The 24307-nt window shown below is 65.3% G+C and overlaps 1 protein-coding gene across 4 annotated transcripts; it reads right to left on the bottom strand.

The window, feature by feature from the left end:
- Window positions 1-2680: 2680 nt before the first annotated feature.
- On the bottom strand, window positions 2681-15907 carry ACTN4 (actinin alpha 4). Of its 4 annotated transcripts, XM_082012048.1 has the most exons (21): window positions 15868-15907; window positions 15473-15592; window positions 13502-13588; window positions 13303-13390; window positions 12887-12965; window positions 12640-12721; window positions 11661-11746; window positions 9684-9776; window positions 9363-9593; window positions 8900-9047; window positions 8320-8470; window positions 7619-7727; window positions 7389-7529; window positions 7022-7204; window positions 6675-6809; window positions 6124-6303; window positions 5698-5844; window positions 5255-5335; window positions 4854-4919; window positions 4407-4565; window positions 2681-4299 (listed from the first exon to the last, which is right to left on the bottom strand). In XM_082012048.1, the coding sequence occupies exons 1-21, from the start codon at window positions 15890-15892 to the stop codon at window positions 4141-4143; spliced, it is 2550 nt and encodes an 849-aa protein (XP_081868174.1). In that variant the 5' UTR covers window positions 15893-15907; the 3' UTR covers window positions 2681-4140. The 4 variants fall into 4 exon arrangements, with proteins under 4 accessions (XP_081868174.1, XP_081868175.1, XP_081868176.1 ...); XM_082012049.1 differs by lacking the exon at window positions 4854-4919; XM_082012050.1 differs by lacking the exon at window positions 5255-5335.
- Between the last annotated feature and the right edge of the window lie 8400 nt (window positions 15908-24307).

Raw genomic sequence — 24307 nt, 5'->3', positions numbered from 1 at the left:
TGGGGCGTTGTCCCCCAGGACCGTTCCCCCCTCCCGCCCCACACCCAGGGGGACCAAAGTCCAGACCCCGCCTGGGCACGGACCCAGGCTCCTGGGACCTGCCCTCCTGGCATGGATGTGGGGGGCACAAAGGGCCCCCCGAAGTGAGGGGGGACCCCAGGCACCTGGGAGGTGTCAGCCCCCACCCCACTTTGAGGCCCCAGGGTCGGGGCTGCACCCCATGAGGTGCCGGGTGGGGTGGGGCGGGGGGCCCCACCTCGGGTCTGGGGCTACAAAAGTTGCGGCACCGTGGGCTCCATGTCCAGCCCGGCGTCGCCGCCGCCATCATCACCCTCGCCATGGCCTTCGTCCCCCCGCCTGGCTACCCAGCCCGCCTACAACCCAGTTGGTATCGCCCCTGGGGGTCCCTGTCACCCCCCGGGGACAGGGTGGGGACCCCACTGACCCTGTCCTGCCCCCCAGCCCCTGCCCTACGTGGCCCCTGTGGCGGGGGGCTCTGGCCCGGCATGGCCGTCTACGTGCGGGGTCGCGGGCACCCCCACGCCGACGGGTACGGGGAGCACGGGGACACGGGTGGGGCGGGGGGCTGCTGTCCCCTTGCACACGCGTGTGCGCAGCCCCCTGTGCGCGCCCTTGGGGTGTATGTGGAGTCCCAAGGGGGTATATGGAGTCCCAGAGGGGGCTATATGGCTTCACAGCAGGTATATGTGATCACAAATTGGCTATAGGGGGTCCCAAAGGGGAATAAGGAGTGCCAAAGGGAGATATAGGGGCTCGCAGGGGGGTATATGGAGTCCCATATGAGCTCACAGGAGTTATATTGAGTCCCCAAGGGGGATATATGGGGTCCCAAAGGTGCTATATGGGGTCCCAAAGGTGCTATATGGGGTCCCAAAGGTGCTATATGGAGTCCCAAGGGGCTATGTGGAGTCCCAGAGGGGGCTATATGGCTTCACAGCGGGTATATGTGATCACAAATTGGCTATAGGGGGTCCCAAAGGGGAATAAGGAGTGCCAAAGGGAGATATAGGGGCTCGCAGGGGATATATAGAGGCTCAAAGGGGGATATATGAGGTCACAGCAGGTATATGGGGTCCCTGTGGGCACACAGGGAGTCTATGGAGTCGCAGATACAGGTATATGGGGGGGTCGTAAGATGGGATATATAGACAGGTATATGGGGTATATGGCATCCGAAGGGTGTTGCACTGGGGTCGCAAAGGAAAAGGCGTGTATGGAGGGGGTTACACGTGCTCCAAAACAGGGCTATAAGGGCACAGACGGGGGTATGTGGGGTCTCAAAGGGGCTGTATGTGGACACAGGGGATATATGGGCTCACAGTGGGTCTGTGCAGTCCCAAGAGGACTATAAGAGGTCCCAGATATGTGTATATGGGGATCTCCAAGGGGGATATATGGGCTCACAGGAGGTATACAGCATCCCAAAAGGTCTATATAGGGTCCCAAAGGGGATGTACGGGCTTACAGGGTGTATATGCCTTCCCAGAAGGGGATATAGGGGCTCACAGGGGGGTCTATGGCATCCCAAAGGGGCGTATATATTGGCTCACAGGGGGCTATGTGGGGTCCCAAAGGGGGATATATGGGCTTATAGCAGGTATATGAGGTCCCAAGGGGGTAAATGGTTTCCTAAATATGTGTATATGGAGTTCCCAAGGGGCATATATGGGCTCACAGGGGGGTATATGGGGTCCCAAAGGGGAGATAAGGAGTCCCAAAGGGTGATATAGGGGCTCACAGGGGGGTATATGGGGTCCCAAGCGGGATATATGGGGTAAAAAGGGGGATATATGAGCTCACAGTGAGTAATGGGGTCCCAAAGGGCGATATACAGGCTCACAGGGGGCTATATGGGGTCCCAAAGGGGCTATATGGCATCCCAAGCAGGATATATGGGCTCACAGGGGGTATATGGGGTCCTAAAGGGGGATATATGGGCTTACGGGGGGATGTGGGGTCCCAAAGGGGAGATAAGGAGTCCCAAAGGGGGATATAGGGGTTCACAGGGAGTAATGGGGTCCCAAAGGGGGATATAGGGGCTCACAGGTGTGTATAGAGGCCCAAAGGGGGATATATACGCTTGCTGGAGCTCTATGTGGTGGCAAAGGGGCTATATGGTGTCCCAGTGGAGGATATATGAGCTTACATGGGCTAGATGGGGTCCCAAAGGGGAGATATAGAGACTCACAGCGGGGTATAGAGGACAAAGGGGAAAATAAGGGGTCCCAAAAAGGGATGTACAGGCTTACAAGGGGTTTATGCCTTCCCAAAAGGGGATATAGGGGCCCACAGGGTGGTCTATGGCATCCCAAAGGGACATATATATTGGCTCACAGGGGGCTATGTGGGGTCCCAAAGGGGGATATATGGGCTTATAGTAGGTATATGAGGTCCCAAGGGGGTAAATGGTGTCCCAAATATGTGTATATAGGGTTCCCAAGGGGCATATGTGAGCTCACAGTGGGTAATGGGGTCCCAAAGAGGGATATATGGGCTCACAGGGTGTATATGGGGTCCCAGAGGAGGATACATGGGCTCACAGGGCATATATAGAGGACAAAGGGGTATATATGGGCTCACAGGGGGCTATCTGGGGTCCCAAAGGGGGATATATGGGGTCCCAAAGGGGCTATATGGCATCCCCAAGGGGGATATATGAACTCACAGGGGGGGATATGGGGTCCCAAAGGGGCTATAAGGGCACACAGGGGGCAAATGGGGTCCCAAGGGGTCTATATGGGGACACGTGGGCTATATGGGCAGCCGGGGGGGGTGGGGGGTCTGCCCCCTGACCGCCCCCCCCCAGATCCTGGTGAACGGCAGCGCCTTTGATGAGTTCCCGCACCGGCTGCCGGCCGAGCACGTGACGGCCGTGACCGTGGACCTGGAGCTCCAGGCGGTCACCGTCCTGGGTGGCGGGTGAGCACATTAATAATAATTTATATTATTAAATGTAAATAAATAAATAAATAATAATTAAAAAACCCTAATCCACACACCCCCCCCAGCAGAGCAACCTTCCCGGGGGGTGTCCTGCTTCCTGAAGGCTTTTGAGCTAAATTCCCGTGATTTTGGGGCTGGAGCCATGCTGCCTCGTGCCCCCCCCGGAGGAGAAAGAGGGACCTCATCGCCCTTAAAAATCTGACACCTTTTATTGTCCTGCGCCCCAGGAGGAGGCGGGGGAGGCCGGCGGCACGCCCGGCCCCGGGGGTCCCGGCGCCGGGGGTCCCGGCCCAGGGCGGGAGGGATGACAGCGGTGAGGAACGGTACAGTCTCCGTCGTTAACAGTTATCAGCAATATTTTAATTACATGACAAAGAAAACCGGTAATATATGCTGCTAGGTGAATATATATTTATATAATAAATCCGTAAGTTAATAAAGTAAATAGGAACCTTCTGGCTTTCATTTAAATTTTAAAAGATCAGGCTTTTTTTTTTTCCCTCCTTTTTTTTTTTTTTTTTTTTTTTAATTTTTGGTCCTCAGAAAAACCTGCTCCAAGGGTGGAGAGACTCGCTGGGGAGGGGGCTATGGGCGAGACCCCCCTCGCCGAGGAGGGGCAGAGGGGCCGGCGCTGGCCCGGCAAAGACCCCCGTTCGGATTTTCTGCTAACGAGAGGCATAAATTAAAAGAGGGCAGAGGCAGGGCAGGAGGAGGGGGCTCCCTTTGAAGGCGGCGGCCGGCCGGTTTGGCAGTTGAAAAAATAGAAGGGGTTTATATTTAAAAAAAATAACCATCTGCGCCAGAGCTGCCGGGCGCGCCGAGGCTCCCCGCTCCCCTGCCACGAAAGCCGAAGCGCCTAAAAGGCGAGACCCCCGGCCCCGGCTCGCAGCCCGCCCTCCCCAGCGAAAAAATAAACCCAAAATAAACCGTTGCATAGGTAGGTGGTGGGTATAATATGCGACGACCGGAGGGCGGGGGCGGCCGCGGCCGTGAGCCCCCCGCCCCGGGGAGGAGAGACCCCGCGGCCGGAGGGACAGCCGGCGCCGGTGTGAGAGGGGATGCAGAGCGCGGGGGAAAAAAAAAAAAAAAACAAAAAAAAAGAAAAACCAAAAATTGGGGGGCTTGGCTCCTGCCGGGAAGCGCCAGCGCTTGGTGCCGCCGCGGCCGCGGCGCGGCTCAGAGGTCGCTCTCGCCGTAGAGCGCGGTGGAGAAGGACTTGTAGTCCAGGGCTCCGGGGACGGCGTCGGGGCCCTGGTAGGGAGCCATGCGGGCGATGCAGTACTCGGCCTGGTCGGGGGGCAGCTCTCGCCGCAGCTCCTCGGCCGTGATGTAGTTCTGGGGTGGCGGGAGGGGGGAGAAAAACCCAAGGAGATGAGCACCGGGGCCGTCACCCTTCCCAAAACCGCTCCCGAGCGGCTGCCGGCCGCCCCGCGGCGCCTCACCTTGTCCCCGGCCAGGACTTTGAAGGAGGCGATGACCTGGTCCGCCGTGTCCGTGTCGGTGGTCTCCCGCGACATGAAGTCGATGAAGGCTTGGAAGGTGACGATCCCGCTGTTGTTGGGATCGACGACGCTCATGATCCGGTTGAATTCGGCGTCGCCCTGGAGGGAGGGGGACCGCGGTGAGAGGAGGGCGCCCGCTGGTGCCCAACGCCCTTCGCTCGCTGGCCGGAGCCTGCCGTGAGACCCCTCCGCCGTCTCAGCCACGCGGGAAGGGGGGCTCCCGAGTCCTCGGGGATCGCCACGGCACCAGCGAGCGCCCGGCGTCGCTCCCGGCCTTCGGCGCCGGCCCTGCAGCCCTTTCCCACCCCCGGAGCTTCGCAGCGACGAAAAGAAGATCGGAAAGGGAAAAAAGTGGGGGGAAAAGGGGAGAAAAAGCAGAGAGCATACCAGGCTGTATCCCGTGGAGATAAGGAGAGCTCGGAAGTCATCGGTGTCCATGCTTCCCGTGCGCTTCTACTCCCAGAGGGTGAAGAGGAGGAAGAGGAGGGAGAGCCGGCCGCAGAGGGCAGAGATGGAGAGCGCATGCAGAGGGGGAGAGGAAGAGGAAGGAAGACCCAGGAGGGCAGGGAGGAAGGGAGGGGAGAGAGGCAGAGATTCAGTTAAAGGAGGCGTTTCGGCAGTTGACAGGGTGCCACGGAGGGACGGGGCGGGAGGCCGCGGGGGGCATCCGGCACGGTGGCGGGCGGAGGGGCGTGGAAGGAGCGGGAGGAAGAGCGCGGGACGGGGAGGAAGAGAGAAAGGAGAGAGGTTAGTCGCGTCTCCGGCTGCGGGGCGGCGAGGCTGGGTACCTGTCGGTCATTCTCCACATCGTATCCCAAGCTGATGAGGCAGGCTTTGAACTCCTCCGGTCCCAGGGCACCGCCGTGGTCCTGCGCCGCGGCGCGCCGTGGCGCGGGGCGAGCCGCGCCGGCCGTCGGACGACAGCGGAGGCGAGGGGCGGGTGGTGGTGGGGAGCGGGGGGCCGGAGACATGCACCGGGGAGGGGGGCGGGAGGGGGGAAAGACACGCCGTTAGCGGAGGGCACGCCGGCTTTGCGGGGGCCGAAAGCCGGGCTCCGCTGCCGCCACCGCGTCCCGGGGCTGCGCCCCCCGAGGGGGTTAAAACCAAGCCCGTGGGTCCCGCTCCTCCGAAAGAGCCGCGGCGGCGGCTTTGCGGGGGGGACACGGGGGAAAGCCGGCAGGCGAGGGGCGAGGGCGGGTTTCGGCAGCGCCGCCCTGGCGCGCCCCGGTACCTTGTCGAAGTGGTTGAAGGAGGCCCTGAACTCCTGCATCTGCTCCTGGCTGATGCCCTTGGCGTCGCGGGTGAGGATTTGGTTCTCCACCTCGTTGATGGTGCGGGCGATGGTGGTGAGGAGCTGCTCCCAGCCCACGCGGATGTGCTGCGGGGGGGAGAGGCGCGGTGAGGGTCTCGGGGAAGGGACGCCCGCCTCGCCGAGTCGGGGCGCGCCGCCACGTGACGGCGACTCTTGCTTAAGGCCATCGGGGGAGTCGGCTACCGGTGACGCCCCGGCGCCCCGACTCCCGCTGGCTCCTGAGCCCAGGCTCTAACTGGAAGGGACGAGGCGCCTTCGGGTGTCGCCGAACCCCCGGAGGAGAGGGCTGGAGCCCGGCTCAGCCCTCCAAGGAAGGGTCCGAGCCTCCCGCCGCGGGGCACCCACCTCCATGGTGTAGTTGGTGTGCTTGTTGTCGAAGATCAGCGCCTCCTGAATGAGCTGGTGCTGCTGCTCCAGCAGGTCGATGTTGGGCTTGTAGTCCACGATGCTCTGCTCGTACTGCTTGAGGTGGTCGAGCTGGTCCTCCAGCGTGCCGTTCATCTCGATGGAGATGCGCCCGATCTCCTGGAGCGGCGCGTGGGGGAAGGAGACAAGCCCAGCGGGGCCGGGTCGGGATTGGGCACGCGAGGGGCAGCGCCACGAGCCCCGAACGAACGCGGACCTCCGCCCGCTAGCACGCGGGAGCGCGAGCCCCGGCGCGCACCGGGCCGATTCCGTCGGCCGACAGCTCGGCTCGGAAGGGACCTTTGAGGTCATCGCCCTTATCAGGGGACCCGTGGCTTTTCCATCCTTTTTGGAGCCGGGGCAACGCAGCCGCGAGGGGAGGCTGCCGGGCTGCAGCGCTGCCTCCCCCGGCCCTCTGGAGCCCGCCGGAGCCCGGCGCCCGCCGGCACAACCGCCGCCGGCCGCCCCTCCGGCGCCGGCCGAGCCCTCACCTCCATCTTGGTCTGGATCCAGGGCCCCACGATGTTGGCCTGGCTGGCGAACTGCCGGCGTAAGTGCTCGTTGGATTGCTGCTTGCTCTGCTCGTCGAGCAAGGCGTGGTCCCTCTTCGGCACCAGCTGCTGGACCTGCGAGGAGGACGGCACGGCGCCGTGAGGCCCACGGGGCAGCGGGGACAGAGCTCTGCCAGGGCCGTGGGGACCGGGGCGTTTGGGAAGGGCGGCTACGGAAAGGCACGGCCGTGAAACCCACGGAGCTCCGGCCCCACGGGCGACGCCTTCGTCGTGACTCGCTGGCGCGCGAGCCGACGGGCTCGCGGGCGCTTCGGCTCCTCGCTCACCCGCTCCCACTTGGAGTTGATGATCTGCGGGGTGACGGAGGTGTAGGGGTTGTTCCCAGAGAGCTTGATGCTGTTGAAGTCCGCGATCCGCTGCGCTTCCCGCTGGATGCCCAGGATGGCCTCGCGCTCCTTGTCGGCGTCGGGCAGGGTGGACTTGAACTGGTCGTGAGCGGCGATGAGTCCCTGCAGGGGACGGGACCCGGGTTAGAGCCGGGGACCAGGTTTGGGGGGCTGCCCCCAGCGAGAGAAGCTCCCTCGACCTCGCCGACCCCAGAGCTCGCACGGAAAACGGCCGAGCGGCCATCCCGAAACGGGAGACGGTCGTCCCCGCCGAGGCCGAAGGCTGCGGAGCCCTCGCACCTCCTACCTCGATCTCCTCGATGGTGTGGACGATGAACATGTCCTGAAGGTCTTCCATGGCGCTCTCCATCCAGTTGTTGAAGGGGGCCGCCCTCTTGGCGTACTCCAGGTGCAGCTCGTCGATCGTTTCCAGCTGCTTCTCCGTTTTCTGCGGGTGGCCGGGCGGAATGAGGAGCGGAGGAACGCCCCCGCCGCGGCGGCCCCGTCCCCTCCGTCCCCGTCCGGGGCCGCGCTTACCTCCAGCGCCTCTCTCCTGCTGTGGGTCAGGGAACCCAGGACATCCCACTGGTCGCAGATCTTCTGGCACCGCGCGTTCACACTGGGCGAGTCGTAGTAATCCAGCTCGCTTTAGCGGCGGGGAGGAAACGCAGCGGCGTGAGGACACGGCGGGGCGCGGAGCCCGGGGCCGGAGGGGACCGCGAGAGCCGCTTCGGGACGGGCCACGCTCCCCCGCATCGCCCCCGCCCCGCTCCATCCCGGCAGCTTTCGGGACCCCCGCCGAGGCGGCGAGCTCCGCCGGGGCTCGTGAAGAGCCCGGCGCGCACGAGACCGGCTCCTCGGTCCCCGCCCGGCTGTCGGCGCCGGGAGCCGCTGGAATAAGGGCTCCATTCATGGCCTGGCCCTGCCTTGGGCTCTCGGTGTACTAATTGTGCGCGAGTTTATCTGACGGGGGGGAAAAAGGGGAAAAAAAAGCGCCGGCCGCCCGGGCTGCCTCACAATAACCGTATTCTAGCCGCGGGGAAAACGGGAGGGGGAAGGGACGGGCAGAACAATAGGGGCACTGTGCGGCGGCGGCGGCCGCCGGCGCGGCGCTCGGAGGCGAGCCACGGCCCGGGCTTCGCCGCGAGACCCCCGACACGAAGGGTTTTTGCGGGGCGCGGGGGAGGAAGGGGCGAAGCGCGGCGCGTCCCGGGGCGTCCGAGGGCGCGCGGACGTACTTGAGCTCCTGTGCGATGGCCGCGATCTGCTCCACGCGGTCCTGGTGCGCCGCCAGGTCGCTCTCGAAGGCCTCGTGCTTCCTGATGAGGGCTTTGATGTCCGACAGGGTGGCCGTTTCGTAGTCCTTCTGCTTCAGCATGGCCTCCTTGCCTGGGGACGGAGGAGCGAGGGCCGTCACCTCCCCGCCGGCGATGACGCCTTCTTCCCCTCCGTACGTGCCGGGAGACGAGCCGGAGGCCACCCGGGCGGCGTCTCCTCGCCAGACGGACCCCAACGAAGAGCCTTCCCCCCTCGCCCGAGCTTACAGGCACCCGAAAACCCCGAAACCAGAAAGAGCGTCTCCGAGACGCGCTGCTCTTAGAGCCGGGGCAGGGGCCGGGGACCCCGGCGGCTCGGCGCCACGTCGGCCCCGCTGCCGCGGTCCGCGGCGGGGACGCTCCCCCCTGCTCCCGGAGGCGGCTCGGCGGCGTTAAAGCGGCTCGAGGCGCTTTCCGAGGGCTTCGCCGCTCTCGGGGCGACCGGCGCAGAACCCCCCCGTCCCCCCGGCGCCGAAGGGTGCTCCCCCACCCCGGCCGCTACCTTCGGTCCAGGCCTCGTGGATGGACGCCTTCTGCCTGAACTTCTCAGCCAGGTGGTCGAGCCGCTCCAGCCGCCGGATTTCATTCAGCAGCCACTCCTCGTAGCCCTTCTCGGCTTGCTCCAAGTGCTGCCAGCCGTTATTGATGTCCTGGGGACAGGGCACGGGGCCTCGGGCTCAGGGCTCCGCCGGGGCGGCAACGGCCGCTCTCCCCCCGCCGCCGCCTCCTCGCCCGCGCCGACGCGGTTCTGGCCGCGTCAGGAGCCCCGTCTGACGTCGGCGCAGGTTTGGGGAGAGACCGAGGGGGAATCCGCCCCCAAAACCCCTCCGGGAGCACGGGAGGGCAGCGCCGGCTCCGCCGCTCTCGGCCGCAGCCTCAGGAGCGGGGGTACCCCCTCCCGCCCCGTCGCCCCCAGACCCGCCAGCTCTCCCCCGCCGGCGCAGGACGCCGAAGGAGCCGCTCACCGAGACCATCTTCCCCTCGGAGGGCATGAAGGCAGGCCTGTTGCTCAGCCGGAGCTTGGTCTGCAGGGTGTTGAAGTTGATCTCCAGCTGGCATTTCTCCTGCACTTTGGGGGGCTTGTGGACGCGCCGGTAGTCGCGGAAGTCCTCCAGCTTCTGCTGCATCTCCTGTATGGTCTTCTGCGGGCTGCGGTCCTCCAGCCACGGGATGGTGCGCCTGATCCACTCCAGCAGCTGCGGGGGGCAACGGGATTCGGTGGGCGGGAGGCCGGTTTTAGGGGGAAGGGGTCCCCCCGACGCCGGCGGCGCGGCCGGCTGGCTTACGTCGGAAGCCAGCTTCTCGTAGTCTTCCATCAGGTGCTCGTTCTCCTGGTTGACGGCCAGCACTTTGCAGATGCGGTTCGCCGCGGTCTCGGCCTGGAGGGGAAGAGCGGCGCGAGGTGGGGGGGTCAGCGCCGCGGGAGGCTGCGGCGCCCCGACCCGCACGTCCCCGTCGGACCCGCTGCCGCCGGCCCCGGGGGATTCGGGAGCCGCAGAGGATCTCCGGGCACCGCGCAGGGGAGACGCAGCCCGGCCTCGAGGCCGCGGGAAGCCGGGCTCCCCGAGACCGTCCCGGGCGACTCCCGGCTCCAGCGCGGCCACCTCCGCACGAGCGTTGGCGCGTCAAACCTTGCCCACGGCTGCGCGGCCGAGGCAAACTCGGCTTCCGGAGCCCCGACACGCGCGGCCGCACCGAGCGTGCCGCCGTCGCCAGCGAGACCCGCGCTTCCCCGGCGTTTCGCCTTCCCTGTTCCCTATCCGGAGGCGCGCGGCCCTGCCGGGGTCTGGCACGGAGCAGGAGAAAGCCCATCGCACCCAGGCTGCTCCTTTTTTGTCCTTTTTTCTTTTTACCCATCTCTAAGCACCGTCCCGCGGTCTTCCGCTCTTCCGCCACGGCAGATCCGCTCTAGGCTGGGCGGGAGGGTGAGGAGGGGACAGAAAATAAGCCTGGGGGGGATCGAGTACCTTGGTAGGCAGCACAGAAAGAGTCCGAGAGGAGGAGTTGAAAGCCAGACATCAACAGAAATAGTGGAGAGGGTCTACGGAAGGACGGGGGAGAGGAAAAACGAGTCGCCACAGGGGAAAAGCAAAGGAAAGAAAGAAAAAGAGAAAAGCTGGAACCCCGGGAAAAGGCAGGAGGGAGGTGGGACGCGGCGCCGGGCCGCTCCTCCTGCTGCCCCGGCTACGGCTTAACCGCGCTAGCCGCGCTCCCCGCCGAAGCCAGGCGCTGCCGCCTCGGAGCGCGGCGCAGACGAAAACGGCACGCGCTCGCGGAGCTAATCGAGGCCACGCCGGCCGGGAGCTGCGCGGCGAGAATAAAATCCACCAGCCAGGCTGGGATTCGCAGCCTTCCGGAGGCGGGCTGCCGCTTCACCGGGGTTCCCTCAGCCAGCAAATTAACCCCAACCTTCATTAAGCAACCCGCGGCCGCGCGGGACCCGGGCCCGGCGTAAAACCGCAACTCGGCCGCGCGGATCGACACCCCGGTCGCTCCCGCACGAGCCGAGGCTCCGGCTCAGCCCCGGCTCTTCGCACGCCGACGGCTTTCTTGGCCACCAGCCATCCAGGAGGCTCATTTCTTCCCCAAATCCCTCCGATTAGCACAAAACGGTAATTGCCGCTCCGCCGCCAACAGCGGCGCCTACTTAACGCGCACGCGCCGCGAGCCAGCCCCATTTTGGGTCTAACGTGAGGCGTCGGAGGAAGACAGGCAAGGAAAGGGCAGCCGAGCGCCGGCGCCGAGCGCGGCGGTAGGGCGGGACCCCCAGGGCGACACGCAGCGCCCCGGCACCGTGGCGGTTTTCGCGCCCGGCTCCGCGCGCCGGTCTAACGAGCCTCCCTAACGAAGGGTCTCGGGCTGGGCCGGAGGGAACGCCGGTCCCCCCCTCCCCGGGTAAAGCTGATCCGAGACGCTGCCGGGAGCTCTCGCAAGCCTGAAGGGACGCTGCAGCAACCCGGGTCGCGGCGCAGACCGGGACTGGGGCTCTTCTTGGTTTACCCAGGTCGCCTCCTGCCCCGTACGGTGACAAAAGCCCGGCTGCGCTAAGCCTGGGAAGGTTCCTCCGGCGCAGGAGCCGGCCCGGCTCTCCTCCCGGAGCGGGGCGTACGCTTTGCCCTTCTCCCGAGCGAAGCGGAGCTGAAGCCGGCCCCGTTTTTACGCTTCCAGAAGCCGTGCAGCAGCGCAACGACCCTCGGGAGACCGAAGGTCCGATGTTAGTAGCGGCTCGACCCAAGCGCGCAGCTCCACCCGGCAAAGCTCACCTTCTGAGCACCCGAGAAAGCGTGGTAGAAGCAGGAAACGTATGTCATGATGGCCTTCTCATCGGGCCTGAGAGTGCCTACAATATCTGCGCGGAGAGAAAGGGAGGAGAGAGGGTGAAGCAGCGGCACAGCGATCCTAAACCCCCCTCGGGCATGCAGCGGAGGGGAACAAGCGCTTGCTGGGGCCTGGGACCCAGACCAGAGCTGGCTGACAGGGTTATTTTTGCCGCTGTGCTTCGTCTGCCTTAACGGCTCAGCCTCTCGCAAAGCGCTGAGGCTTCGTCCCGGGATGTGTCCGAGCTCCCTGGCCTCATCAGGCAGCTTCAGGAAGCCCCTTCCTGCCCCAGGTTACTGCCCCCCGGCCCAGCCGTGCTGGCACCGCGTCACAGCCAGATTTAGGGAAGCCAAGCGGCGTTTTAAACCCATGTGAACGAGCTGAGGTCTGGTTCCCAAGCCAACAAGAGACAAAACGGCCATCTGAAAGAGAAGTGGCGTGAGCGTAGGATGCTGCGGTCGGAAATGTTACAGCGAGATGGACACAGCCGCCTCCGGTACCTTCTGAGCCCCGGAAAAGGCATGGTAGAAGCTCGACACATAGGTCATGATGGCTTTCTCGTCGGGGCGAGCTGTGTTGACAATGTCTGCAAGTGAACAACAAGGGTTAGGCTGAGCGGGGGACGTTGGCCGCCTCCGGCGCGAGCCGGGCGCGCTCTCCACGCCGTGCCCGGGAGCCAGCTCCTCTTTGGGCTGGAATCCCACAAACACGCAGCTCTGAGAAGCCAGATAAATACACCTGTACGGGCAGAAAAGCGCGTTAAATACGGTCCCCAGGCGTTAAACCACCCCGCTCCCCAGCTCCCAGCGACGCTGGCTGCCGGCACGCTTCCTCGGCGCCCGAAGCGGCGGATCTTCCGTCAAGGACCTGGATGACGTCACCCCGCGGCAGCGCGACACGGCTCGGAGCACCCGGAGAGCTTACCCTCCGCATCCAGCATCTTGGGGATGTCCAGGTACTTCTCCGCCACTTCGAAGGCGTTGTTCAGATTCGTCACGGGGTCATCCTAGAGAGAGGAGACGTGCGAATGAAGAGGGCTGCGGGGCGCACGGACGCCCCGCCGAGTTAGGCAGGTGGACAGACGGACAGCCACGGCTCCCTGCCAGCTCAAAGCTCGGTTTTCAGACGAGAAAAGGGGCAGAGAAGGGGCAGCGCTACCCCCGAGTTTTACCTTTCTGAGTTTGTCGTATTCGATGAGCTCCGGTCTGTGTCTGTGGATCAAGGCATTGAAAGCGAGACCGTCTTTCCAGCTGCAAAAGACGAGGGGAGAGTGAGATCCCTGCGCCAGCACGGGGCTTAAACTCACACGGAGGGGTCCCCGTGCATCCTCCCCTCCCCGATGCACGAATTTACAGTGGAAAGGCCAGGACGAACTGTGCATCTTCCTCGGGTCCTGGAAAACCCCAGCCCGGAGAAGGGGTGGATATTTCAGGCGTAACCGCAGGAAAAAAAAAAATCAAAATAGCACGAGCTGCGTTTTCCCCTTCCAGCTCTGCCGAAAGCTTCGCCACCGGACGTTTCGGAGGAGCCTCGAAGCCCCGGGGAGCGGCGGCTCCGGGAGCCGAGGCGGCCGTCACGCGGCGTTACCTGATGTGGAAGTTCTGCACGTTGACGTTCTTGTAGGGAGCCGTCTTCCTCTGACACCACAGCAGCAAGCCCTCCTTCGCCGAGGTCTCTGCGGGGGACACGGCAGCTGACGACCCGGCCGGAGCAGCCTCGCCGGCGGGACCGGCGAGCGGATTTGGCGCGCGATGCCGCTTACGGCACGCGTATCGCCGCCCCTTACCTTCCACCGAGATGTCCTGAATGGCAAATCTGAGGATAATGGTCCAGATCATGCCCAGCGTCATCTTCGCGTTGCCGTCGACAATCTCTGAAAGCCAAAGGGAGAAACCCGGGTGTTCAGAGCGATGCCGAGAGGCGCGGGAGCCGGCGGGGAAGGGCCGCGGCGCTCACGGGATCCTCAGGAGAGCGGGACGCCAGCGCACGCCGCCAGCTCCCTCCTCCCCGCTCTGCCTCCGGGCGCGGAGGAACGGGCAGGAGCTGCCGGAGCAGCACGCCGGAGCCCGGATTTGGGCTTGCCACCCAGCCCGCCCGGCTTCGCTTTCGCCGAAGGTACGCCAAAAGCTGCGAGACGATGCCGGAACGCACGGCTCGCGCTTGGCCCGCGACACGTCGGCTCCTCGCCCCACGTCCTTCACGACCGAGTCAGTCCAAGACCGGAGCCAGCATCCTCCGAAACGAACGTCTCCAAAGCCAGTCCCGGGACGGCGACGTTAACGCCCAGCGCCGCCGCTGCCGGACCCGGCGCCGGTCGCATCTTCGGCGCGACTTCGAGGGCTGAAGTCGAGGTACGCGGAAGAGCGGTCGCCCGCAGTGACCGTTCAGCTGACGCATGGGAGACTCCGGCGGATAAGCGGCTGTTGTAACCGCCGCCGCGCCCTCGCCTCTTGTATTTTAACGCGGCACCAGTTGGGACACGCACCGGTTTCGGGAACAGGCGGCCTTCCCCGGCAGGCAAGCGACGCCAGCCGGCGAGACTTCAAAGATGTAACCTCGGAGCGAGCCGCGGGCTTCCAGCCTACCCAAAAACTGGCTCTGCAAGGCGAGCCGCTGCCAGACGGGGCCCCGGCCCCTGCGAAAACCACCCCCAAGCTCCGGGGCGGCCCTCGGGCTTCGTCAGCGGCGAGTAAACCCGAAAGCGAGCGGTCCCGGCCGCTGCGCAGAGCGGGAAATCCTCTCCCCCAGCGCCGGGGAGGAGCACGGAGACCTCCGAGCCAAGCGGAGGGGGAATTAAATCCGCTTTAATTTAACCCGCTCCTCTTTAGCCGGCAGGCTGCCGGCTGCGGAAAACCAGAGACCCTCGGCTAACGGGAGGAATTTTGCTTTTGGAACCGTAACGCTTTTCCTGCCGGTGCGAGTGCCCGGCGAGGCTCCAAGGGAACGGCGGGCAGAACGACGCGCATGCAAATAGTTGGCTTTTCTAGAGACTTTTTGTGACCCGATCACCGGCGGCGGCAGGTAGCCGCGCGGTGAGCCCCGCCGGCGGCCAAGCCTTCAGCCGGTCGCCAAACCTGCCAGCCCGCAGGCAGAAGATCAGCCGGAGCGCCTTGGGATGGCTCGCGCAGCCTGGCCGGGGCTCGCCGCCGGGGAAGGCGAGATGTCACCTTGCTGAGCGCGCCGCGCTGCGTCCGGGCCAGGACGCGGGCAGGAAGGAGCCGCGCTTTTCTGACGAGCCCGTCCAAACCGCGTTGGCGACAGCTTCCCCGAAATAGCGGCGGCCTCGGAGAGGGAGGCTGAGCCGCCTCTAACCTCCGCCGCGGCGAGCGGGGCTCGCCAGCGCACCCCGGACCGCGCGCACGGCCGCCACCGCGGCGGCGAGACCGGCGGCGCCTCCCAGCTGACTCAACCGCAGACCGGTCGGCGGCCACCGTGATAAACCCACGCCGACACCTCCGCGGCGATCGGGGTACGCCGCCCAGCGCCATGACTCACCCGCCGCCCGGGGTGCGTAACCCCGCCTTTAAAACACCCGCTCCGCCGCGCCCGCTGCCGAAAGTCAGGCAAATCGCGGGCAGGCGTCGTCGGCACGGCGGCCGGGTGCCAGCGCCGCGTCCCCACGCCGGCTCGCAGTGTCACGCTGCCGGCCAGCGGGCAGAGACCGCGGGTCACGGCGACGCGGAGGAGCCGGTGACGGCCGGCGAGCCTTCCCGCTACGCGGCGCGGGTCGGGCCGCCGCGACGCGCCGGAGACTCACCTTCAGCTCCTATAGAGACCAGCTTGACGCCTTTGCTGGCGATGAAGTCCAGGGCTTTGTTCACGTTGTTGATTTTATGCACCCTCATTTTGCCCCGCTCCGGTTTCGGCAATCGCTCCCCTGGAAAGCGAAGCCAGCGGCGTTAAAGCTTTTTGCTTAACAGCGAAAGAACGTCGCGGAGCACGAGCGTCTAGAGGCGAGGCCGTGCGACGCAAGACTCGCTTTGAGCTACGCTTGCACGTTTAAAGGAAAAATAAACCCACCCCCCGCCGCCAGCGTCCCCCAAGGCCTCGCAGGGACCCCTCCGCGCGTTACAACAGCGCAGGCGCGCCGGCCGGCGACGGGAGGCCGCGCCGACGCGTCCCGGCCGGCGCAGACACGGAGCGGGGACTGACCCGAGATCACCTCCAGCAGCAGCATGAGCTTGAGGCCGTCGCGGAAATCCTCGTCGATGTTCTCTATCTGCGTGCCAGCCTTCCGCAGGTGGGAGTTGCACCAGGCTGTGAACGTCTGCGGGGGGAAGGCAGGGAGCGCGGTCAGCGCCGGGACCGTCCCGCCGCGCCGGCTCCCCTGCTCCGGGGGGCCGTCCGCACCGCGTCCCCCCAGCCCGGCGCCGCTCGTCCGCACCTCTGACCTCCCGCCCACCTCTCCCCCGCGCTGCCGTCAAAGACGGAGGTTCCGTGCGTTGTTTTGCAGAATAAAGAGGGAAACGGGGCCGCCGCCGGCACGCCGCGACGTCCACCTGGAACAAAAGCCACCCCCCGGCACCGGTTTTTCCGCTCCGTGCCCCCTCCTCGGCCGCTCGGCAGCAAATATTTGCTGGCAGCAGCCGGCGAAGGTCAAGACGCCGAACCGCCATTCCCGCGCCGAGGCTTGGGGACGCGTCGCCGCCTCGCCCGGGAGCGGAGCGCCGCTCCCCGAAGGGCGCCGGGGTACATCAAAGGTGCCGCCGGCTCCCGGTTTGCAGCCGGGGTTGGCCCGCGGACCCCGGGTCACAACGCAGGAAGCGGGTACGTCCCGCCGCTCCGGCTGGAGCCGCTAGCGCTGCCGCGTTTCGCCCCGAACTCGCAGCTTTTATGGGAAAAAAGCCGGCGGCTCAGAATCCGGATTCGCGCTTGTCGCCGCCGGCGCCTCGGCGGGGGAAATAAACCACCGCTAACCGAGCGGCAAAGTCTACGCTGTGAAATTGCGATCGCTCCCACTGCCCCCGGCCACGGTTCGGTTTCGGACGGTCCCGTTGCCGGCTCGGGGAGGGCGGCCCCGGTCCCCCCGTCTCCTCGCCAGCGCGGCGCGGCCGGGCGGCTGAACGGCGAGCATTGTTCGCGGCCGGCCCGTGGTGAGCTCACGGCCGGGGAATGCTGCAGCGACAGCTTTAACGAACCATTCATCGCACCGGGAGCAGGGGAAGCGCTTCCCCCCGGCTCAGGCGGCACGATGCGGCTGCGCCGGGTTTCGGTTAAACCCAGACTGGGCCGGGAACTAAATCTGGAGGCTGCTCCGAGCCCACCCCGCGCCAAGACCCCCGGGGCCGGCGGTTCGAGGAGCTGGGCTTGCTCCACCCCAATAGCTGCTTTTAGGGCAGGATTTGGGGAGAATAAGCACCCTGTGGCCGCTGCGGTACCGTTTCCCCCCGGCTGAATGCCGCAGGATCCGCGCCCGCTTCTCACCCGAGCCGGAGGCCGGCTTCGCGGCGTCAGAAATACAAATAGCCCAGGGTTGACCCGAAATGGGAAAGCGGGGTCACCTTCGCGGGGCAGACGCGGCGGCTCTGTTTGTCCGAGCCACTTTTGCGGCCCGCGTCGCGGCGGAGGGACCGGGGCAGCCCGGACGAGCTCACCTTGGCAGCGGAGAGGCGGCCCCACGGTGCCGGGAGCGTGCCAGGCGGCCTGGAAAACGTCGCCTTTCCTCCCCGGGGACCTGAGGATTTGGGATTTCACACGTGCAAGGAGGCCTCCGCGGCTCGCCCCGGGGCCGGCGGCGCGGCTCCCGCGGCACGGAGAGCGCAGACGGCCGCGTCAGGGCAGGCGAGAGGTGAATCCGCAGCCGGCGAGGGTGTTCCCGGGCTGCTCATCGGGACCTCGCGCCCGCCGGACGGCCCCGAGCAAGCGCTCGGCCACGCCAGCCGTCGCTCGCCGCCGCGTGCCTCTGCCGGGCGCATCCGGGCGCTGTCGCCGAGCGAGGCGAGCTCGCCGGAGCTCGCCGCGATGCCGGCTGGGGGAAACTCGACGGAGGCACCGGCTGCGAAGCGAGCCCCGGCACGTGGAAAAGGCGAGTCAGGAGCTGAATCACGCCTTTCGGCGCGCGGCTTTTTGAAGCCGCCCGGCGTGCCGAGCCGAGCCCACGCGCCGTAGCCCCAGCCACGGTCCCCCCTCGCTGCGGCGGCGCCGAAAGCCCGCGCTTGTTTCCGAAAACGCTATGGAAACAGCCAAGGAGTTAAAAATAGCCGCAGAAAGCAATAAAAACCCCGCGAGCTCTCCCAAAGCCTCGCCAGAAGCTCGTTTCCTCCGAAGATGACAGCTCTCTTCCAAGTCCCGTGAATTTCTTTTCCAACGGCTACCGGGCAGCCGCGGCACCGAGCCGGGGTGCCGTTCGCCGCGCCGAGCCCCGCTCTCCCGCGCCACGGCTGTGGCCCCCCCAGGGAGGCCAGTGCCGAGACGCTGGGAGCCCCGTAGCTAAACCCCGTGGAATCGACCCCAAAAAGCGGTTTGGGCGAGCGCGCCTGGCTGCGCCGGGCGGCCTCGGGACGCAGCCGAGCCTAGGCGGGCGAGCTGAGCCGAGCCTAACCAAGCCGGCTTAAGGACCGGCCGGCGGGCAACGAGCGGCTTTCCCGCAGCAACGTGTTGCAAAGAAAAGTTACTAAAAAAGGAGATTCCACACATGCTTCTGGAATTTCCTTCCCACGGAGGTGCTGGGGAAACGCTTTCCAGGCATTGTATCAAAGCCGCCTTTGTCGGGGAGGCACCTTCGGCGGGGGGAGACCACCCCTCGCCCCCCCAAAAAAGCCGGGCGCGCCTCGGGGAAGGCGGATCCGTCTCCGATTTTACGCAACGCCTGGAAACCTTGAGAAAATGGGAGGAGGGAGGAGCGCGCCCGGCGAAAGGCGCCTCGCCCGCCCGCCCCCCCGAGCGCGGGGGGCTTCCGGGGGGCTCGCCCGAGCGCGCCTTTGCCTGCGAGCCAAACCGGGCTTCGACACGCCGTCGCTGCCGGCGAAGAGCCGGGCTGCGGGCTTTATTTTTCTACCTGTCGCCCGCGAGCGCGCCAGGCGGCATCGGCTCTGCCCGGCTCAGACGGGAACGATCCCGGCGGATTTTTTTTTGCAGCCTTCCTTCCTTTTAAGGCAAACACCGACACGGACTTTAGACCGACCCGAAAACCTGACTGAAATCCTCTCCGCTGTCCTCGGAGGCCGCGGCACGGGCCGAGCGTTTGTTTACTCGGGGAAATTTATGGGCAGAACCCTATCGGTATTTTTCCATTAGGTCACCGCTGACAATAATATGTCCTAAAAAAAAAAAAAAAACAAACCAACAAACCATCTTTATTTAGAAATCTACTGGAATAGTTGGGTTTTTTTTTAAAAAAAAAAGTTTTAAAATAGCGTCGTCTCGCCCGCGAGCACGGCCTCGATGGAGGCAACCGCGGAGCGACAAGCCTGGTGACGCCAGCGGCTCGTCCGGAGCAACGAGACCCCTCGCGAGCAGCCGAGCGCTTTTGCCTCATTTCCAGGGTTTTAAGCAAAAACCACCCAGCCCGGGAGCAGGCGCCGGCGGCACCGGGAGGGGCAGCGAGTTCCCGGCGGAGCCCGGCGAGGGCTCGGGCAGGCAACGGCGGCCCGGCAGAGCCCAACGTACCGGCCGTGCCGCCTCCCCTTCGTTAGGGCTGCCAACGGGAAGCTCGTTAGGGCAGGAAATCGTTCCTGCGCTCCGAGTTACCGGCCTGTGCTTAAGATGTCACAGAGACTAAACAAACCTCCGGAGAAGGAACCGGGAGGCACTTCCCAGCGCGGCAGGACGGCGGCTGAGGGACCTGTATTAGCCCAGCAATTAGTGGGATCGCTAATTACGGTTGCGAGCGGCTCAGCGCGACGCCGCAGCCGCTTTTCCTTTGAGGAAAAAAAAACCCTTTTTCCTTTGAGCCGGGGGCAAAAAAATCACAAAAAGCAAAAAAAAAATGAGGAGAAAGGAGGGTTTTCCCTCGGGATGGGGAGAAAAGGCTCCTGCCTTCGTTAGGAGGGCATCGTTACCGGCCGCGCCTGGCGGTCGCCGCCGGGCTCGCTGACCGCAGCGTCCCGAAACGCCGGGCGGGCAGCCACAGCGCGGCGCAGCCCGCGACTGGCCGGGCGGTGCCGGTCGCTCGTCGCTTCTCTGGTCCTGGGGTGGTTGGTTGTTTTTTGGGTTTGTTTTTTTTTTGTTGTTTTTGTTTTTTTTTTTTTTTTTTCCTCATTTGCTGCTACCGGACGGGCCGGGGGGGAGGCTGGACCACGGAGATTCTCCTCATTCTTTTCCCTTATTAGGCTCTCGGCCCGGCCGTTTGGGGAGAAAGCGGCTGAGTCGGAGGAGGACGGTGGCAGGAAGCCGCCGGGGGAGGCACGGCCCCCCACGGCAACCCCTCGCCGGGGTCCGGCGTGCCGCAGCCCGGAGGCCGCCCTCACCCCGAGGGTCTGGGTTGGGGCGGGGGGTGGGAAGCGGCGAAATCCCTCTCGCTCCGGGGCTGGGTGGGAGCCGGCGCGACGCTTTCGGCTCCGGCAGCTCCGTTCGCGGGGGGAGATAAGGGCGCAGGTGAGTCAGGGCCGCGGGCGTACCCGCATTCCGAGGACGAGGAGCTCCGCGCCGAGCGCCGGCACGCCTCTCCTCCAGCCGGGCGTTGCCAATTTTGGCACGTCCAAATATTCGGCACGTACCAGCTTTACGGGAGGTTTTTCCAGCGGTGCCTTCCCAGGGGTAAACACCAGCTCCTGGAAGCGCTCGGAGCAGGGGAAGTGACGGGTGATTTCTCTCTCCTCTCCGGCGCGGCTGGGTCCGGCGTCGCCGAACCCGCCGGTTTCCTCCCCTCGACGCGGGCGCCGCCGCTCCCCGGCCCGCGGCGGGAGGAGAGGCTCGGCCACGGGCTGCAAACTCGCCAAAACAGAAAGGGAAAGGCAGAGATGCCACCGAGCCAAAGGGCCGGACGGAGAATTAACGCTCGTTTATACCACCGACCCGCTCCCCTTAACCCGGCACCACCGGAGCGGCTCGGAGGAGGAGCACGGGGTCCGAAAACCCTCATTTCCCAATCCCCGCTCCTCAGTCCTCCTCCTTCGGGAGAGCCCTCGTGTCTGGCTCTGCCAGAGCACTTCCCCGGCTCTTTGCGTAACCGGGGCTCCTGCCCGGCAGGTCTGCGTCACGAAACAGGCATTAACGTGCCGCCGCCGCCGCCAGGTAGGTAATCTGCCGTCAAGGATCCAATTTGGGATTGAAAAGTTGCCTCAGCGGGATTAAGCAGGCAGATTATTTTTAAAAAAGAGCCAGGAAGCCTGGAAAGGGCTTAAGCGCAGGAGGAGAACACGCCCGGCACCAGCCACCGGGACGAGCACCTTTATACCACCGCGCCGGGAATTGCCACGGGGTTTTTACGTACGAGCTCTCCCACGTCGCAAAAAAACGGGGGCGAACGTGATGCGGGGGCTCTGGAAAAAGCCACCTCCAAAAGAGGGTTTAAAGGCAAATCCCGCTCTGGGCACGAGCGCGACAGCCCGCGCGCACGAGCCGAAGGGAGCCGAGTATGCGGGCGACGTTTTCCGAAGAGGCGGAGGGCTCTCGGGGCCGGATGTTTTGTCTTTGGAGAGAGACCAAGAATCCAGCCGGGCAGCGGCCGCTCCTCCATGGCGTCCCTGCTCTCGGGGGAGCCGAGGCGAAGCCCCAGCCGCTCAGCCCCGGCCCTGAGCCCGGCCCCATTAACACGCCGCGGGTCGTTAAGCGGCACAGGGCGGCGAAGGCGATGAGCCGGCAGCGGGTACAATTAACGACCCCAGCACACGAGGCGAAGCCGCGAGGGGCAGGCGTTCACTCCACGGGACGAGCGGCTCCCGGACCGCGCTCGTTACGGCTCCGTGGGGTCGTTACCGCCCCGTGGGCTCCTCAAGGACGTCCTATTTTTGCCGAGTTATTTTCCCAGTACCACCAGCACAGGAAGCGGGTGGAAGCTGGGAGCACGCACATCTATTTAAGGCTGCGCACTGGCAGCGATTTCCCTTTTTTTTTCCCCCGGCGTGTTTGCCGGTGCCGGGAAGGACAGACACCGGGAAGGACGGACGCGGGTAGATCGTGCCCCGCTGTTCCAGCCACATAGCTGAGATTCCAGAGGAGAAACCCCGGGGACTGGACACATACCAGCAGCAAAACCGCAGCCACTGGGATGGCTCCGCACCGGCATGCTCCGAGCGGGAACGTCCCCGTCCTTCCAGCCCGGCTGCCTTTCGCCCCGCCAGGGACGGGACGAGGCCTCGGTCGCTCCTGTTGCGGCGCAGCAGACCTTTAAGGGACTCGAGGCTTGGCGCAGCCCCGGCCGAGCGGGACATTCAGCACGCTGGCAGCTTCCCTCGAGATCGAAAAGACACAAAACCGCTCCAAAAAAAATTAATTAACTTGAAGACGAGCGTGCTGGTCCTTCCGACACCCGCAGAGCAACCATTTCCAACACCGTCTATTCCTCCTCCGAGGATCAGGACTGACTTTGAGCCCCATCCACGCCTTTGGGGAAGCGGGGACGTACAGGGAAGCCGGATCCCCAAATTCCTGGAGTAGCCAGCAGCTTTCCGCTCCGGGCAGCGTGTCCGTGCACGTCCCCTCGCCCGAGGAGGAGGAGGAGAAGGTGAAGAGCCGCTGCGGAGGCAAACGCACCACCGGCTGCAGACGGAGAAGGGGAGGATGGAGAGGGGGACAGGCAGAGCCAGCGAACGACCTGGGAAACGCTTCCGAGGGGCCGTGCGCCAAATCGGAGCGAGGAGGGGTAGTTTGCAGCTGGCTAATTAGCCAGCTCTCCGTCCGAAGCTAACGAGGCCTTTTGCCTTTGAACCAGCTGGAACGTGTAACCGCTGGCTTCAAGTCCAGCGCTCCCGAACCTCATCCATCCCGCCAGCGTGCCGGCTCACCCGCGCTCGGCAGCTCGGGCTGCGAGCCACGGCGCGATTCACTCCCCCCGAGACTAAACAGCTCCACGACGGTTCCACCGAGCCGCACGTCAGCCAAAAGCCGCTGGAAATATTGTCTCTCCTGGGCCACGTGAGGCTGCGGCAGGGCTGGGAAACCCAGCGGCAGCTCGGCCACGGCGCCCAGCCTCACCGCGGGGAAAATCAGGCGTTTAGTACCAACAGACCCAAAAGCTCGTTAAAACGGCAGCCGACAGCAGAAAAAAAAAGTACGTTATGGCCCCAGACTTGCTGGGAAGCGGCAGGTCGGGGCTGGCCGAAGCACCGCTCCAGGGAGGAGGAGGAGGAGGCCTGGCACACGCTTCCTTCGCCAAAAATTATGCCATTTAGCTGTGGGTTGGTTTTTTTTTTCCTCTCCCAAAAAACCCAGTGTAACTATGGCAACAGAAACCCAGCGTTCAGGTTTCTGAGTTTATACAGGTGTCCGCACCGGCGCGGCGACCCACACCGCTCCTCCCAGCCCGGGGGGGCTCTGCCCCTTGGCCGGCCACATCCCCCCTCAGCCGCCTCCTCCGCCTGCGGGGTCCGAAACCCCCTCCGCAAACCCTGCTCCCTCCTAAATAACCTGCAATTAAGGCAATTAAACAAAAATAGCAGACGGCCACCTCGCTGCCTTCCCGCAAACGGTCTCCAATTTCCAATTATTAACCAGGAGGGAGGCGGTGGCAGTTCAGAGCTCCCGGTGCTTGCCGGAGGGAAGCGTCCCGGCCGCGCTGCGGCCAGCGGGCTTTGCCACACCACGACACCCGGCGCAGACCGGAGGGTCCCGGCGTTGGGGCGCGGTGCAGGTGGACCCCCGCCGCGGCGCTGAGGGTGCCGGGAGCTTCACCCTCTCCCTGCGGTGCCTTTCGACCTGCCCCTCCCTGCCGCCGCCTCTCCCCCAGTGCCCTTTTATCCTCTCCCTTATTTCCCCATTCCTGTCCTGGGGAGCGGATCCTTCTCTCTGGACGCTTTTACACCCCAGCTCCGGCGGCGTCTTGCTCCTCCGGCCGCCCCACGGCCCAGGCTCCAGCCGCAGCTGCCCCCCTCGGAGAGGGGGGACGGGGGATTTTCCCAAGCCCGGTGTAGGGGACGGCTGTTCTCTCCGCAGCCCCGCGGCACGGGAGTCTCACCCCAGGGTGAGAGACCCCCCGGAGCCGGGCTTTGCACCGGTCTGGCCGTGCCAGCCCCCTGAAGTGCAGCCCCCGGTGTCCCCCAAAGGTCTCCCCCAGCCCCCCAGTGCCACCCTCCCTTGGCTCCTAGGACCCCGTCGCCCCTCCCCAGCACCCCTGGGTGTGCCCTGTCACCCCCGCCTTCTCCACAGCCCCCCCCGTCGCTCCCCTCCTCTCAGAGCCCCTCAGCACCTTAATTCCCACCGCAGGGTCTGCAGCACCCAGGCTGCAGTGCCCCCCCCCAGCTCCTGCCACCCCCCTCCCCTCCTAGCCCGCAGGGAAAGCCCCTCCAGGGCCTCCCTCCCCCCAGCACCTGCTTCACCTCAGAGACCCCCCTCAAACCCCGTTATCTGTCCCCACAACCCCCCCAGGCCCTGACCCCTCAAGGCCCACAGCCCCCCCTCCCAGGTCCTGACCACTTAGGGCCCCCCTCGGACACCCCAGGCCCTGACCCCCCAGGGGTCCCCTCGGGCCCCACAGCCCCCCCCCCCCCGGCCC

This window comes from Phaethon aethereus (assembly GCF_964289735.1).
Source record: "Phaethon aethereus genome assembly, chromosome: 31".
Lineage (NCBI taxonomy): Eukaryota > Metazoa > Chordata > Aves > Phaethontiformes > Phaethontidae > Phaethon > Phaethon aethereus.
The sequence above is the reverse complement of the archived record's forward strand: the minus strand, read 5'-3'. Positions and strand labels throughout refer to the sequence as shown.

Coding starts and splice junctions, on each gene's coding strand:
- ACTN4 (XM_082012048.1), bottom strand. CDS start 15,892: ATGCTGCTGCTGGAGGTGATCTCGG. Junction 11,747..12,639: donor CAAGATGCTGGATGCGGAGG/GTAAGCTCTCCG, acceptor CTCTCCGCGCAG/ATATTGTAGGCACTCTCAGG. Junction 4,300..4,406: donor AAGTCCTGGCCGGGGACAAG/GTGAGGCGCCGC, acceptor CCGCCACCCCAG/AACTACATCACGGCCGAGGA.